The 15,341-nt window shown below is 43.3% G+C and overlaps 4 protein-coding genes across 4 annotated transcripts; 3 read left to right on the forward strand and 1 right to left on the reverse strand.

Moving 5' to 3' along the window:
* Positions 1–1,125: 1,125 nt before the first annotated feature.
* On the forward strand, positions 1,126–1,437 carry LOC307058648 (histone H4; the record flags this gene model as incomplete). The annotated part of the gene is made up of 1 exon (XM_079712195.1): positions 1,126–1,437. One exon carries the CDS (start codon positions 1,126–1,128, stop codon positions 1,435–1,437), a length of 312 nt encoding a protein of 103 aa, XP_079568321.1.
* A 3,279-nt stretch (positions 1,438–4,716) lies between these two features.
* LOC307058834 (histone H2B type 1-C/E/F/G/I-like) lies at positions 4,717–5,097 on the reverse strand (the record flags this gene model as incomplete). The annotated part of the gene is made up of 1 exon (XM_079712530.1): positions 4,717–5,097. The coding sequence occupies one exon, from the start codon at positions 5,095–5,097 to the stop codon at positions 4,717–4,719; it is 381 nt and encodes a 126-aa protein (XP_079568656.1).
* A 397-nt stretch (positions 5,098–5,494) lies between these two features.
* LOC307059042 (histone H2A type 1-like) lies at positions 5,495–6,584 on the forward strand (the record flags this gene model as incomplete). The annotated part of the gene is made up of 2 exons (XM_079712737.1): positions 5,495–5,879; positions 6,574–6,584. The coding sequence occupies 2 exons, from the start codon at positions 5,495–5,497 to the stop codon at positions 6,582–6,584; spliced, it is 396 nt and encodes a 131-aa protein (XP_079568863.1).
* An 823-nt stretch (positions 6,585–7,407) lies between these two features.
* On the forward strand, positions 7,408–7,818 carry LOC307059563 (histone H3.1; the record flags this gene model as incomplete). The annotated part of the gene is made up of 1 exon (XM_079713638.1): positions 7,408–7,818. One exon carries the CDS (start codon positions 7,408–7,410, stop codon positions 7,816–7,818), a length of 411 nt encoding a protein of 136 aa, XP_079569764.1.
* Between the last annotated feature and the right edge of the window lie 7,523 nt (positions 7,819–15,341).

The following is a 15,341-nucleotide window of genomic DNA, read 5'->3' on the forward strand; positions in this document are numbered from 1 at the left end:
AAATCACGTAAACGGTTTCACGTTTATTTTCAGGGAGTCATTTTAGCTCCAGAATTAAAAAAAAAAAAAAAGGGTGGGGCGCCATTTTATTTTTTTTTCCTTACTGTGAAACAAAGTTACACAATTTTAACTACAGAAGAAAAATAGCAGAGGATGGTTTCGATCCATCGACCTCTGGGTTATGGGCCCAGCACGCTTCCGCTGCGCCACTCTGCTCCTCCCCGAAAAATCTCCTCCTAATAATACTCTTAACTCTATTCAGAGGCGACTTGGCCTCTAAATAAAAAAACTGTAAGAAGGCGCCTATTATTTCAATTCCTTGGCTACAAGTTGCCAAGTCTCTGGAATAATGTCGCTACCAGAATCAGAGGAAACGACGAGGAGTAGAAAAGTAAACATTAACAGAGTTAAGTTACTGGGCGCAGAGGTGAGGGGTGGTTAGGTAATTAAATGAGAATTACAGGTTTTAATAAACAGGGAAGGAAACGAAAACAAGAGGGAAAGGAACACGGGCGTCCGCGCGGCGAGCGAGAATTCTACCACAGAATCACTAACCAACCATGTATTCGCCTTTGGGAAGAAAATCCTTTTGGTCAGATTTCCCGCGGCTTCGTGATGGAGAAGGTGAAGTCCTGCAGTTTTTAAAGTCCTCCGGAGCGGGGGTTTCGGTTTGAAGGGATTTTGTTGTAGGGGGGAGTAGTGCTGGAAGCACCGTAAACTTGGGGGCAAAGCGGGACTCCGCATTCCAGAGAAGGTTACAGCAGTTCCGGTCGTGTGGGTCAAGGATCCTGAGGTTCCAAAGTATCCCAAGCAGCAAAAGATAATTAGTAAAAAAAAAAATGTTAACATCTTTAGTCTGACGCAGCTGTTAAATAGGTCCGAAAAATCCCACTTAGGGACGGAGGACCTGCTGGAGACTGCTTCGTGAAGGGCACGTTCGGCGGGCGGGGACTAAGTCATCATGACGTCATCGAGAACTGGGCCGCGAGGAGAGGGGCCGGCGGGCTAAAGGAAAGTGCGGGCGAGCGCGCTTTCAGTCTTCAATTCGGTCCGAAACCCGCTCATATAAGGGAATTGCCTCGGGGTTTCTGTTGCTGTTTTGAAAATTGTCAGAGCAGTGTTATCATGTCTGGACGAGGCAAAGGTGGTAAGGGACTGGGGAAGGGGGGCGCTAAGCGGCATCGTAAGGTTTTGCGCGACAACATCCAGGGTATCACCAAGCCCGCCATTCGGCGTCTGGCCCGGCGAGGTGGTGTCAAGCGCATATCTGGTCTGATTTATGAAGAGACCCGCGGGGTACTGAAGGTGTTTTTGGAGAACGTGATCCGGGACGCGGTCACTTACACGGAGCACGCGAAGCGGAAGACCGTCACCGCCATGGACGTAGTGTACGCCCTCAAACGCCAGGGACGCACCCTCTACGGCTTCGGCGGTTAGGTCTCCTGTTTTCAGCGATTTAACATCTTTTACCACCAAAGGCCCTTTTCAGGGCCGCCCAAATGTTTCGGTGAAAGAGCTAGCACTTTCTGCTGTTTTTTTTCCTTGCTTTTTATGAGGTGAACTTCATTTACTTTCAATTAGTCAAAAGTTATTTTTCGTGCATTTTAATTTCTAGTTCACATTTTAGGAGGGCAGAAATTGGCTGATCTGTGTATGTTTCTGCTTTGTGGAAGTGGTTTCGGGTATAAGTTTGGGCATTTTAACGTTTCGTGGGGCAGTGAAGAAACTCGCAGAGCACTGTTTTCCCTAGAAAGATTCCACTTAAGTTCTGGTGTATTTCAAGTTTGAAATCGTGTATGAGAAGTCGGCTTACACTGCCCGCGATGTGGTGATGCGAGGCTCCCTTCCCCCGCCTGTGGTCCGTGCTCAAAATGGCGGCGAGGACGAGGAACAAAGAAAGCCCGCGCCCGTGGCGAAAAGTGGGGCCCGGAACAAAGGCGAATTTACGAGTGGGGCGGGTCGTCCCCTGCACGGGGGCGCGCTCCTGAGCTCTGCTGGAGTGTGGCGCTGCTGCTGGGCTCTGCAGACTTAAAAACCCTTGTACCTGTGCTTTGGGGGTAAAATTAAAATGCACAAGCCGGGAGAGCTAGCACGTGTTGCTAGGCATAGAGAACACTATATTCTGACTTTCTGTTAAGAAAAATTTGAAAAGCCGATAGGAAGTATGTTTCTTAATGAACAAACATAAATGTCACCTAAGCTTGACAGTTAAGTAGACATGCTTTAAAAAAAAAATACTACACAGGCATCAGTATATTTTACCTCAAATTAAGTACGCACTATTTTTTTATATTTTAAAAATGCTCCCATATAATCACTGCCAAACTAAAACCAGATTCCCCAATATCTAATACTGGGTTCACAGTAACAAATCCCAGTTATGCCCCAAAATGTCTTAGAGATCTGGTTTGCTTAGGAGGATCCAATCACGCCTTTTCAGTCTCAGGTTTCTCTCTTTTTGTCTCAGGTCTTTTAATCTACAAGTTTTCTCCTCTCCTCCTTGATCTCATTTAGTTTTTTGATATTGATTTGCTGTAGACCTGGCCTATAGGATGTCTTGGTTTGGCTTGTTTCCTGATGGGGTTATTTTCCTTGACTTCTGTACCCTGAATGCCCTACAAGTGATTTTCCCTAGACTTGACTGAAATCACGTTAATTTTCTTGTCAAGGAACAGTTACAGATGATTGTATGTAAATACTATTGTACATCAGAGGCACTTGATGTCGGGGTTATCCAGATTTGATATGATAGATCAATTACTGGTTTAGGGTGATTAGTTTCTTTGTAAAAGCAGGTTTTTCCTCCTTGTGGCCTGCAAGTAATTTGTAGGGTGATACTTTGTGAGCCAGAAATCAATGGAGTCATTTGGAATCTCATCTGTTTTAAAGATACAGGCTCTGGTGCTTAAATATGAAAAGGATCAGATGTTATTTGAGCTAAGGCAGTGGTTTGAGGAAACAAATTCATATGACGATGTTAATTTAATAAACAAACAAAATTGAGCATATGGCATATACCAGGCACTGTCTGATGCTATGGAATTATAGCAGTGAACAACTGTGAACAAAACAATATATCTATATTCATGGAGCTTATATTTTGTTGGAGGGGGCACAAACAAAACAGGTAAAACAGTATGTAAGATGGTGCTATGAGGACCACTGAAGCTGGGAAAGGCATTAAAGTATGGAGGAAGGAGGTGACATTTTAAATGATATGGTCATAGAAGGCTTTACTCATAAGTGATGCTTGAGGGCAAAAAAGATTGAGAAAGTGAAGTTCCAAATGGAAGGAAGACCAAGAAAGAAAGCCTGGATGCAGAAAGGAAGTATTGTTGTTGGGCGGAGGGAGGTGAGTAGTTCTTGTATGGCCTTCCTTATAACCCAACACCTTATTAAAAGAGGTACCTCTAATCCTAGTGAGGCATGAGAAGGTCCTCGGAAAGTAAGGTACATGTTGCTTGAATTGGTCATCAAAGGCAGGGAAGACTTACAGTCACAGGCACTAGGTTGTCCTCAGAACAGTTCAGGGGAAAGAACTGGTTTCAAAGAGGGGCTTGGACTGTTAGAAGTGGAGGGGCTTGGACTGTTAGAAGTGGTTTGGGTTGTTCACACTGCCAGATAAGGAATCCTAATTGGTGTTAAATGCTAGTAGGCTTTCCGGCCTACTGCCTTGTTTATGGCTTCAAGACTCTGAGACTCCAAAGTGGGCAGGACTAAGAGCAGCTTCCCAGCACTTCAACCAGAGGCTTTAGCCAACAGCTAATACTTTAGAAGACCTTCTCTGTGCAGTCACCACCCTGAGTACTTTACTTGTGCTCTTTTATTGATCACCCCAGCAATGCTACACAGTAGTTGCTAATTATTATTCCCATTTTAGAAGGAAATGCTCAGAGAGGGTTTAAGTAAGATGCCCAAATTTAGCATTCAAAGAGGCAGTCAGGACTGTATCATATGCTGGGGGATTTCCCCTTAAACTATGCTTATCCATTTCTCAAATATACTTATGTATTTGTTTTCAAGAATACATTATTTTAAAATGTATTTAAAATTAACTTCGGAAAGCAAGAAATGAATGCCTTAATTATATGTGGAGTTTAGGGAATTTTCTTCACAAGCACCATTCAAAATATAGTAACTTATTTCATGTTCACAAAAATCACTGTGTAGATGTAGGAAATAATTTTTTTTTTCCTTCTTTTTCCCTTTTTCCTTCTTCCCTTCTAGATTCTTTGGCTTGATAGAAGACAGATTGACAGGAGAAAAACAAAAGGTAACAACGTGTATCTCCTGTATACATTGGAGAGCCCCAGTAAAACAAAATCTACAAAATGGCTGCAGCTACCACCTTAAATACCATCTTCAGCTAAAAACTAAAAACGATGGGGATGGGTAGTCAGTTGTGGGAGGCAACCAGGAAAAGCACAGGAAACACGGGTAACGTTGTTATGCAGATGTAAGTTGTGGGCTTTTCCATAGATAACAGATTCGGCCATCCTCCTGCCTGGTAGAGTAAGAGACACCCATACAAAAGGGGCACTTCTCTTATAAATGTAAACGTCTCTTACGAAAGAGTAACTTTCCGAAGCTTTCAGAGTTTTTTCTCTTTCCTTGTTGGTCATACATAAATATAATTTAAGTCTGGAGTTACAGACCCTTAAGAGACAATGTGGGTGGCTCTTAAAAGAGCCTTGAGTTATTGGAGAGGGAGCGAGCTTATTTAGAGCTGGTGTACTTGGTAACAGCCTTGGTGCCCTCGGACACGGCATGCTTGGCCAACTCCCCGGGCAATAACAGGCGTACGGCCGTCTGGATCTCCCTGGACGTGATGGTCGAGCGTTTGTTGTAATGCGCCAGACGCGACGCCTCGCCAGCGATGCGTTCGAAGATGTCGTTGACAAATGAATTCATGATACCCATAGCCTTGGAAGAAATACCGGTATCCGGGTGAACCTGCTTCAACACCTTGTACACATACACGGAGTAGCTCTCCTTGCGACTGCGCTTGCGCTTCTTGCCGTCCTTTTTCTGGGCCTTGGCCACCGCCTTTTTGGAGCCCTTCTTCGGAGCAGAAGCAGACTTCGCTGGCTCAGGCATCGCAAAACCAAAAAAACCACCAGGTAGCGAACGAGAAACAAATACGCCCACGAGCCAACGGCCTCAATATTTGTTTGGTCTGTATGCAAATTAGCGATGGTAGAATTACGATTTGTGATTGGTCTTTTCAGCATCCTAATCTCTGATAGGCTCTTTATTACAAAGTCTCATTGGCTCTTCCCTTAGCTCAACCTTACATAATTTGACCTTTCAATTACAAACTCTCTATGTAAATTAGTAACGTTGTTGTTTTAGGACTAGCTTTTGATTGGCTAAAGTTTGTGTTCGGCCAATCGCACAGGCTGTTTTACCAAACCGCCACAGAGTATAATAGTCTAGTTTCTTGTGTTCTGAGGGTCATTTTCTTTGGTTTTTGTTTTGTTTTTAGTATTTCCTCATGTCTGGCCGGGGGAAACAGGGTGGTAAGGTACGTGCCAAGGCCAAGACCCGGTCCTCGCGGGCCGGGCTACAGTTCCCCGTGGGCCGTGTGCACCGCCTGCTCCGCAAGGGCAACTACGCCGAGCGGGTCGGAGCCGGCGCTCCGGTGTACCTGGCTGCAGTGCTGGAGTACCTGACGGCCGAGATCCTTGAGCTGGCGGGCAACGCGGCCCGCGACAACAAGAAGACGCGTATCATCCCGCGTCACCTGCAGTTGGCCATCCGCAACGACGAGGAGCTCAACAAGCTGCTGGGCAAAGTCACCATCGCTCAGGGCGGCGTCCTGCCCAACATCCAGGCTGTACTGCTGCCCAAGAAGACCGAGAGCCACCACAAGGCCAAGGGCAAGTGAATTAATCCCAATATCAGTGCGTGTCTCTAACTTTTTACCCAAAGGCTCTTTTCAGAGCCGTCCACATTTTCACACTTAAAAAAGCTTGTAACTAAGCCTCGGCTGGGTCTATGAAGCTTATGCGCGGTTAAAGCCACTGGATACTCGCCACAGTTTATTATCGCAAGTTATCTTCGCTATCTAACGGGACTGATTGAAATGTGACTCAGGGAAACAACTTTTACAAAAAAGTTGTTAGTACCGTAAGCAAGGGCTTTTAGTGGTGAAGAAGCAAGATTTGGTAACGTTTTTAAAACCTGGGGTAGTTTGGTTATTTAGCGAGAAGGGAAACATTCTATTCTGCAGAGAAGGCAGGTGGGGGGTGGTAGCTTAGAATGTCACTAAGACGTTTGAAACAGCCAAACGAAAGAACGGCTGGCAAATCAGATCAGCGCGGGCTTTTCAAGTTCTGAACTTGTTGCCGAAACTCGGCCTCTGTTCACCCGTGCTGAATAGTAAGCGGCGACAGTTTTGGGTGAAGTAGAAGAGTAGCTTTTATTGCTTTGCCAGGCAAAGGAGACCACAGCAGACTAGTGCCCTCAAGGCTGTGCCCTCCCTTGAGAGAGTAGGAAGGAATCTTATACAGTCTAGGAGTGGAAAATAGGGCCGCAGATAAGAATGCAATTTTGCGTTCTTTTTTACTTCAGGAAAATTTTAAAATCAAAGATGGCGTCCGGCGGTCCTGGGACTGGCTCTGGTGGTGCTTGAGGTTATCGCACCGTGATCTCCTTTCTGGAATGAAAAATGTTCAGAGAAAGGGCGTGTTTTCTCGGAGAAGTAAACACCAGGTGCACAGTACAATTCTAACTAGAAAATCATTTTCAAAGTGAAATTAAGCAAGAAAGATCTCTCAGAGACTGGCTGACTGGGCTAAAAGAATAGAGTTCAACATAATGGAGGCTATCTTAACTAATTAATGCTGGAAAAAACTGAAGCAAAATCCCATTTGGCCACCATAGGAAAGTCAATCATTTGTTGCGCACTGTTTGCCGGTCGTCCCCGGCCCGTCGCTTTCCCCGTGGTTTCCCAGTGGAGATAGGAAGTGGCAGCCCAGGGGAATCTAAGTTCAGTTCAGAAAAAGTAACCACGAAGAAAAAAGAATACAAGTAAATCTATTCTTAAAGCGTAGTCCTCGGAATTCTAGGCCCCATTACATAGATTTGAATCAGAATTGTCATCGTCCACGATCCCCAAGTGGTTCCTTATTTATAATGTGATATGCGCTGAACTAGAACATTAGAAAATTAGTTCCTTTGGGTCGCAGAGTATAACAAAAAGAGGGATTGAAATGTGGAGTATTTCATCCAATCAGAGTCTCTAGTACTTCACCAATCACTGCGTTGACACTTTAGCCAATGGTTTTGTTTCGCGGGGCTTTTGAAATAGCGCAAGGCCAATCAGAACGTTTCTGAGTATATATAAAGGGGGACCTTTTCCTAGTTACTTGCCAACTTGGTTTTTTTTTTTCCTGTTTTCTTACGATGGCTCGAACTAAACAAACTGCGCGTAAGTCCACCGGTGGTAAGGCGCCGCGCAAGCAGCTGGCTACCAAGGCGGCCCGCAAGAGCGCGCCGGCCACAGGCGGCGTGAAGAAACCGCACCGCTACCGGCCCGGCACGGTGGCCCTGCGCGAGATCCGCCGCTACCAGAAGTCCACGGAGCTGCTGATCCGCAAGCTGCCGTTCCAGCGCCTGGTGCGCGAGATCGCGCAGGACTTCAAGACCGACCTGCGTTTCCAGAGCTCGGCCGTGATGGCGCTGCAGGAGGCGTGCGAGGCCTACCTGGTGGGGCTCTTCGAGGACACCAACCTGTGTGCCATCCACGCCAAGCGCGTCACCATCATGCCCAAGGACATCCAGCTTGCTCGCCGCATCCGCGGGGAGAGGGCGTAAAGCTTCCTCAGCTATCTTAATCCAACTAAAAAGGCTCTTCTAAGAGCCACCCACATTTTCTTTAAAATAGCTGTTATTTAGTCTGTCCTGTTTCAATGCGCTTTGGTTTGGGATGTTAAGGTGAAAATTTTCTCATGAATCACTAGGTAAACTTGTTTTTTGGGAGTGTCGTGGAGCTTTACAAGTGTCTGTATGTACTATTTCAGTTAATTGAATTCTGGCAGCTTTGTATACCTTCAATTGGTACGTTATGTGCAAAAGTTGCTCAAAAGTAGGAACTTTGCTGTCTCGTGGGAAATGTAATAACACATGCAGTTGGAGTGGGGGATTGGTAGGTTTGGCAATAGAATAAGCCGTGTTAGGTAGTTCGGAAGGGGCAGTAATCGGTGTGATGTGAAGGTCGGGTTATTTGAGTACGTGGATTATGTATGGAAGGTGAGCTGCTTTACCCACAAAAGGTTGAATTGGGGTGAAGGTGGGTGTGGATTTGCTGCTTACCCCTTCTAAAGCTGTGTTCCCACATGTTCGGGCATTGACAATTGAGAAGCTAGAGCGTTTGTCGTTGCTTTCTAATGTCTCTGAGACCTCAAATCATATCATTTCCTCTCTCAACATTTCAATATACATCTATTTTAAAACCTAATCGTGATGCCATGATTACTCCCCCAACAAACAACATTTAACATTGATGACTTTTTAAATTTATTTATTCCACATACATTTGTTGAGTTTACAATGTGCCAGATGCTGTTCTGTGCACTGGGAGAACAAAACAGACAAGATTCTTTGCTCTCATGGAATTTACATTTGACCCTGGGATAGACAATAAATCAGATAAATAAGTATCATATGTAATATGTTAGATGGCGAGAAGGACAATAAAGCAAGAATAAGGATTGTCATGGGGAGTTGAAATTTAGATAAGGTGACCAATGAAGACGGCAGTACGGAGGTAGTTATTTCAGCAAAGAGTTGTGAGGAAGAAGTTGTGGAAAGAGAAAGTGGGAGACTTCCCTGGTGAGTGCCGCAGTGGTTAAGAATCCGCCCGCCAATGCAGGGAACGTGGGTTCGAGCCCTGGTCCGGGAAAATCCCACATGCCGCGCAGCAACTAAACCCGTGTGCCACTACTACTGAGCCTGCGCTCTTGAGCCCGCGTGCTGCAACTACTGAGCCTGCGTGTCACAACTACTGAAGCCCGCACGCCTAGAGCCCGTGCTCCGCAACAAGAGAAGCCACCGCAATGAGAAGCCCACGCACGGCAACAAAAAGAGTAGCCCCTGCTCGCCGCAACTAGAGAAAGCCTGCATGCAGCAACAAAGACCCAACGCAGCCAAAAGTCAATCAATAAATAAATTCTTAAAAAAAAAAAAAAAAAAAGAGGGAGAGGAGGAGGAATGTTGAGATGCCAGGGTGGCTATGTGGAGTGGAGTGGGCTGGGCGCTGTAGGAGGAAATAATGGCAGACAAATGAAAGGAAGCAGATCGTGCAGGGGCTTGTAAGTCACGGTAAGGAATTAGGCTTTTGCTCTGAGTGAGATGGAAGGTCTTGAGAGGATTTGCATATAGGAGTTTTTGTGTCCCTCTCTCTCATTTAATCAGGTTCTGCTTTATTTTCAGGTGGTCTCAGTTGTGCTCCAGCACAAAAATCGAGGCCCATTTTTCTGTATTTTGTGCTATTCAAACCTTGAAAACAGAAGCTGACCTGGAGGATTTATAGTTAGGGAGAAAAGAGAAAATCATTTATAAAATATAAACATTTGGGGTTAAAGGTGACTCATAGCATAGTACTTCAATTTACTAGTTTTATGGACACAGGCAAATTGTTTACCCTCAGGTAACAAACGATTTATTTGAATTGAAAAGCAAATGTCTTCAGGAACCAGGCAAGGGGTTTTTGTATCAGGAACAGTGGTGAGCTATCCAGCTTTATATCACTGGGTCAGTCAGTAGTGACCTTCTGCCTGAATGCAAGCCCCCTGAGTTGCAAGGTCCATGTAGCACCCTTGGTCTTTATTATGTCATTTGCCAAGTAGAGATGTTAACAATACCAGCCTTGGGAACTGTCCAGGTGGTAAGAGATTCATGATTTTATCAATTCAAAGTCTGTAATTTAGTGCCTATATGGATTATTTAATCTAATCTTCACAATAACTCTGTGGGTTGTGGGGCCATTATCAGCTCAAATATGATGATGAAGAAATGGAAGCATAGTGAGGGGCACTACCTCTCACAGGGGTTCATTTGGATAAAACTGTCATGGACTTTATCTCCAGCACTAGAGAATGGATGGACATTTTGTGTTATGTGCATATGTCCATTTTACTTCATCCATCCATCCATTCATCAAAAACTTTTTGAGTGATTACTATGTGCTCAACAATGTTCTAGGTGCTGGAAAGAGCAATGTGTAACACGGCAAAGATCCTACTGTGCGGAGCTCACCAACGATTCTTGTGGGAGACAGAAAATAAAGATAAACAGTCTTTTGGTAGGTAAAGAGGATTAAGAAAACACAAAGAAAACAGACCAAGGGGATTAAGGACTGCCACAGAGTGGGAGATGGGTGGTGGATAGTTGTCATTTTAAATAAGGTGGGTGGGGAAAACTTCACAACTGAGATGAGACATGAAAGCCAGTGTCATGAAGCTTGGAAGGGAGAGGGGTCTTCATACATCTGTAAGAAGATCATTCCACAGAGAAGAATCCGTTATTGTGAAAGTCCTATGTTGGGAGCATCACTTGGAATGATGGTCGCAGGTCTGATAACCAACTAGATAGAACCAGGTTCCTCTTCTGTTTTCTCAAGCTGGAGTTTCAAGTCTCAAGCTCAGCAATGATTTTACACATTTTTTTTCCCCCCAAAAGTATTGTTCTAGTTTCCTGAGCACACCCAATTCAGATGGTAAACTGAGGCCGGGGCAGGAAGAGATGAGTACTAATCCCAGGGAGGACGGCCAGCCTGAATCAAGGATACCAGTCATTAAGGAAAGACGATTAATTATTTGATAATTTATTTAAAATAAAAAGTATGATATTTTGAGGTTCCAAATAATCACCATCATCATTTTACTTTTCAGAAAAAAGAGAATCCAAATGTAATATTTCTAAAAAGGCTTTATACACTGTAACAAGTAATTTTTCTGAGATTACATTGGATAATTATGGATAAGTCCCCAAATATAAATAAAACTGCTCATCTGTTGGCTCATGGCTAATAGAACTCTATATTAAAACCTTCAAAATGGTGATGATTTGATGGCCAAACCCATGATTTTAAAAATAAAACAAAATTAAAATAAATTTATTTATTTATGATAAAGGTGTTACATATTCTCAACTGCAGACCTTGAGCTATAGCTGTGTCTTGGCACAGAACTAAGATACCACATCTCTTCTGAACCCTTCCTATTGAGAGAGACTGCAGTCCAAATGCAAGGATTTTCATTATGGTGTGTAAACTATTAATTACTTTCATCTTTAATAAGTAGTGTTCAAGGAAAGAATGGAAAACTGGTGTCCTTCAGGTTTTGCCAGATAACTATGAAACTGTCGGGGAGGAAGAAAATGTCCTCTATCCTTTGCCAACTAAAGAATGTAGCTAGCCATCTGGTTCTACAAGGTTTGAGATCCAGCAACAAGTAACAGAACTTCCTTTTAGAAAATAGAGATTGGGACCCTGCCTTGGTGGAGGGTTTATTAAGATAAACCCCCAAACCTTGTGGACAAAGAATGTCACCTGCCATATCAGTAAACTAAGGATGTGGCGGCCATCAAGCCATCAGCCCCTGCAACCGCCCCCCCCACCCCTGCACCCTGAGGGGATTCAGGATGGAGAAAAACAGGATACTGGCCCTAGATAGTTAAGCAACATATATATCAAAGGAATGATTTCAATGAGCCCAGACTCTTGCATCTTCCCAGATATAGAAAAGGGCTAACTTCATTAACTTGAGACGGCTGTTTTCTTTAACAGTAATCTTCTGATGTTCCAGCTACCTGTTTTTTTGTGTTGTTTTTTTTTTGTTTTGTTTTGTTTTGTTTTTCAAAAACTCCTATATATCCTGGATCTTCCTTTACCTCTTCAGGACCAGTCCCTCGGAGCTATCTGAGAGGCTGTCTCCTGGGCTTAAGTCCTCCATATACCTGCTGAATATAACATAATTCTCAACTTTTAGGTTATTATTATTATTTTTTTCAACTGACAACCTTACGGCTTATTGCAAGTTTATTCTCTGCTTTTATGAGGTCCAAAAAGGGTGTTCTAGATCAGCAGGTAGCTCTTTCTTCCAAGCAGTGGTTCTGGAGCCCAGGTGCCCTTTTATCTTTGTGCCTCAATCATCTTAAACACATTGCTTTCACATGTTAAAAAATAAAATTCAATGGAGTAAATTTTAAAGATCTTATTGGCTTTATTCAGTGATTCATAGATCAGGCAGCATCCAGTCTAGCAGACAGAAGAGAGCTGTGAGGAGCTGTACAAAATAAAAGATTTTTCTAGGCAGAAGGGATCAGGAACAGGGAAGTTACACTAGGAAAAAAAAGTGGGTAGCTTATTGCAAGGTTGCTTTCCTTTAGGGGTTGGCAGGGGTCTGTCTGGCTGATTACCTAACTGGTGCTGATCAGGCAATTCCTGTTTGACTAGTTTAAGATTTCATTTCTGGGGAAGCCAAAACTGTAATTAAGTCTTGGTCCGATGACATAACTCTATTTTGGGCCTCTTTTGTTTCTAAAACACTTTTGTCTTGGGAGGAGAAAGAGCTTGGAAAATCTTCGTGGGAGGTTATTATGCCCCAGACCTGAAAATGTCAAACTTTACTTTTATTTACATTCCATTGTTAGGAACTCAGCTATGTGGGCTAAGAAGGCCACACCCAACTACAAGGGAAGCTGGGAAACAAGGTCTCTGAGGGCTCTGAGGGCTCAGGTCTATGAGGGCTCAGGAAGAGGTTAACAGCCAGTGTGCCTCTACCTCTGAAGGTTTATAAAGTTTATCTGTGCAGAACTGGGGCCTTGAAGTTAGTATCATGTACCTGTCACCTCAGATATCCACACTTGCTCTAATCCTCTTTCCAGAAAACCTGTGTATCTTCTAAAATCACTATGCACAAGTCCTCTGTTCTTTCCTGGTTGTGGTAGACAGAGCATTGAAACAACAGAGTTCTGGGGTAGTCCTAACACTAAATATGCTTGAGCAAGTCACCTATAAGAGTTACTGTGTTATCTCTACAGATGGGGAAGCATGCTGAATGATTCTGCATAATGCCCAAGGTCACCTGGCTAGTAAATGGTGACAACAAATTTCAGCCCAGGTAGTGAACTTCAAAGACCTTCACTTTTAAGCATATTTCATTACTGTTCTATATTTGTATACATTATTATTTGCTCTATAGGACAATGTTATATGTCCTAGGTAACAGGGACCATATCTTATTAAGAATGACAACTAGAATGACATGTGAGAAATTACCTTAATGCAGCGGTAGCCTCCAAATACACTACCAGGCAGGCCATTTCCAAGGTCATATAGAACATAAAGTCTCACAGACCAATTTAAGTTCCCTGATTAATTTTATTGAATCAATTTTAAATATATAGCAAGAAACAAGGGGAAAGATACTGGACAAATGAACACATTTCAGATAGGTTGCAAAAGATCAGTTGAATCCTTGGTTTCACTTTTCATGTGAAACCTCCCTTTCCTCCTCTTCTCCCCCTTCTCCTCCCCCTCCCTCTCTCCTATCTCTCTCTGACACTCCCCTCTCCCTCTCTCTCCTCTCATTCCCTGCCTTCCTTTGAATTTCTTTCCTGCTGAGAACTAGGTTGGACTTTGAGCAAAGGGGTCCAGCAGATGGAAGTGATTTGGAGCCAACACATGCTTGCTCTGTTGGAGAGATGCAGGGCTGAGTATACAGCCTCCCATCTAGGGAGGTCACCAGTGACATACCAAGCAAACATGTCTTTTATGTGCATGTTGTCTGTAGAGGGCAAATGGTACCAAAATGGGAGTCACCAATGGGTGGTCAGTTTAAGAACTCATAAATATTGGGTACCTCATAAATACTTAGTGTCTTACAAATATTTGGTACTTCTTTGTTCTTTCATCACTTTTTATCTCCATGTAGCACACACAAGCTCTTTTTCTATGTCTAACATCTCACGAGGTACTAACTTAATGATTTACAGTAAATACAGCTTCTGAATTTTGTATCTCATAAATGCCTTGCTTACATATCCAAACATTTCTTATATGTTTCCTACTTACGAATTACCTACTTAATATGTATGAATTTCATCCATCCAGTTTGTTCTTGGTAGGCTCTCCATAGTAGAACTGAATAGTAGAATATATTTGAGAATATTCTCAAATAATAGAGCGAACATACCTTATACATAGAAAGGGATGAGTTCCCTAAGGAGAGTGGAGTGCCCATTCCAGGCCTGAGCTACATAGAGAGAAAAAGACTTTAATTTTGCTTAACCACTGACTATTTTAGGCTGTCTGTCACTTCTAGGGGTATCTAATACTAAGTCATACAGGTGCACATTAAAAAAAGTAGAAATCGGGCTTCCCTGGTGGCGCAGTGGTTGAGAATCTGCCTGCTAATGCAGGGGACATGGGTTCGAGCCCTGGTCTGGGAAGATCCCACATGCCGCGAAGCAATAGGCCCGTGAGACACAACTACTGAGCCTGTGCGTCTGGAGCCTGTGCTCCGCAACAAGAGAGGCCGCGATAGTGAGAGGCCCGCGCACCGCGATGAAGAGTGGCCCCCGCTTGCCACAACTAGAGAAAGCCCTCGCACAGAAATCAAAGACCCACCACAGCCAAAAATAAATAAATAAACAAATGTGGGGTTAAAAAAAAAAAAAAAAAACCCAGCTTCTTCTCTAAAAAATTATGTCTTCTAATTGGAGCATTATTAAAAAAAAAAAAAGTAGAAATCTTATTAAGGAGAATCTTTAAGAGGAATAATGGACAAGATTTGTTAGTATAGTATTCCTTTCTACATTTCAGTAAGATCCAACATTTCAGTAAGTCACAGCACTAGGACCAATACAAAATTCTTGTGGACCAATGATAAAACATGGTAACCTGAAAATGTAAATGTATAACATCTGTTGTTAACCATACTCCATAAATACAAACTTGAACTCTGCACATTTTTGTGATTCCTTTCTCTCTTTTACTGTCTCCTCTTCCCTTGCCATCTCTCTTACTCCACCTCCCTTCCAGAATTGCCTCCAGGGAAATTAAAAATTTAAGGTTAAGTCAATTCAGCTTTTGGCAATGCTAAAGTGACATTTAGACTGATACTTTCCTTCTGTTCGTTTGGGTACTGTCTAAATATTCATTTTAGACTATGAGCCCTGTGAGGAGAGAGATTGTTTCTATCCTGCTCATTGCTCTGTCCCTAGTATCTGTCACTTTTGAAACTTAATAGGCTCTCAATGAATGAATGAATAAACTCAGAGTCCTAGTTTTTCCACTCAAGTGTTCATTTAGAGAAGAATCTTGGGCACACTCA

Source organism: Hyperoodon ampullatus (genome assembly GCF_949752795.1).
Source record: "Hyperoodon ampullatus genome assembly, chromosome: 10".
NCBI lineage: Eukaryota > Metazoa > Chordata > Mammalia > Artiodactyla > Ziphiidae > Hyperoodon > Hyperoodon ampullatus.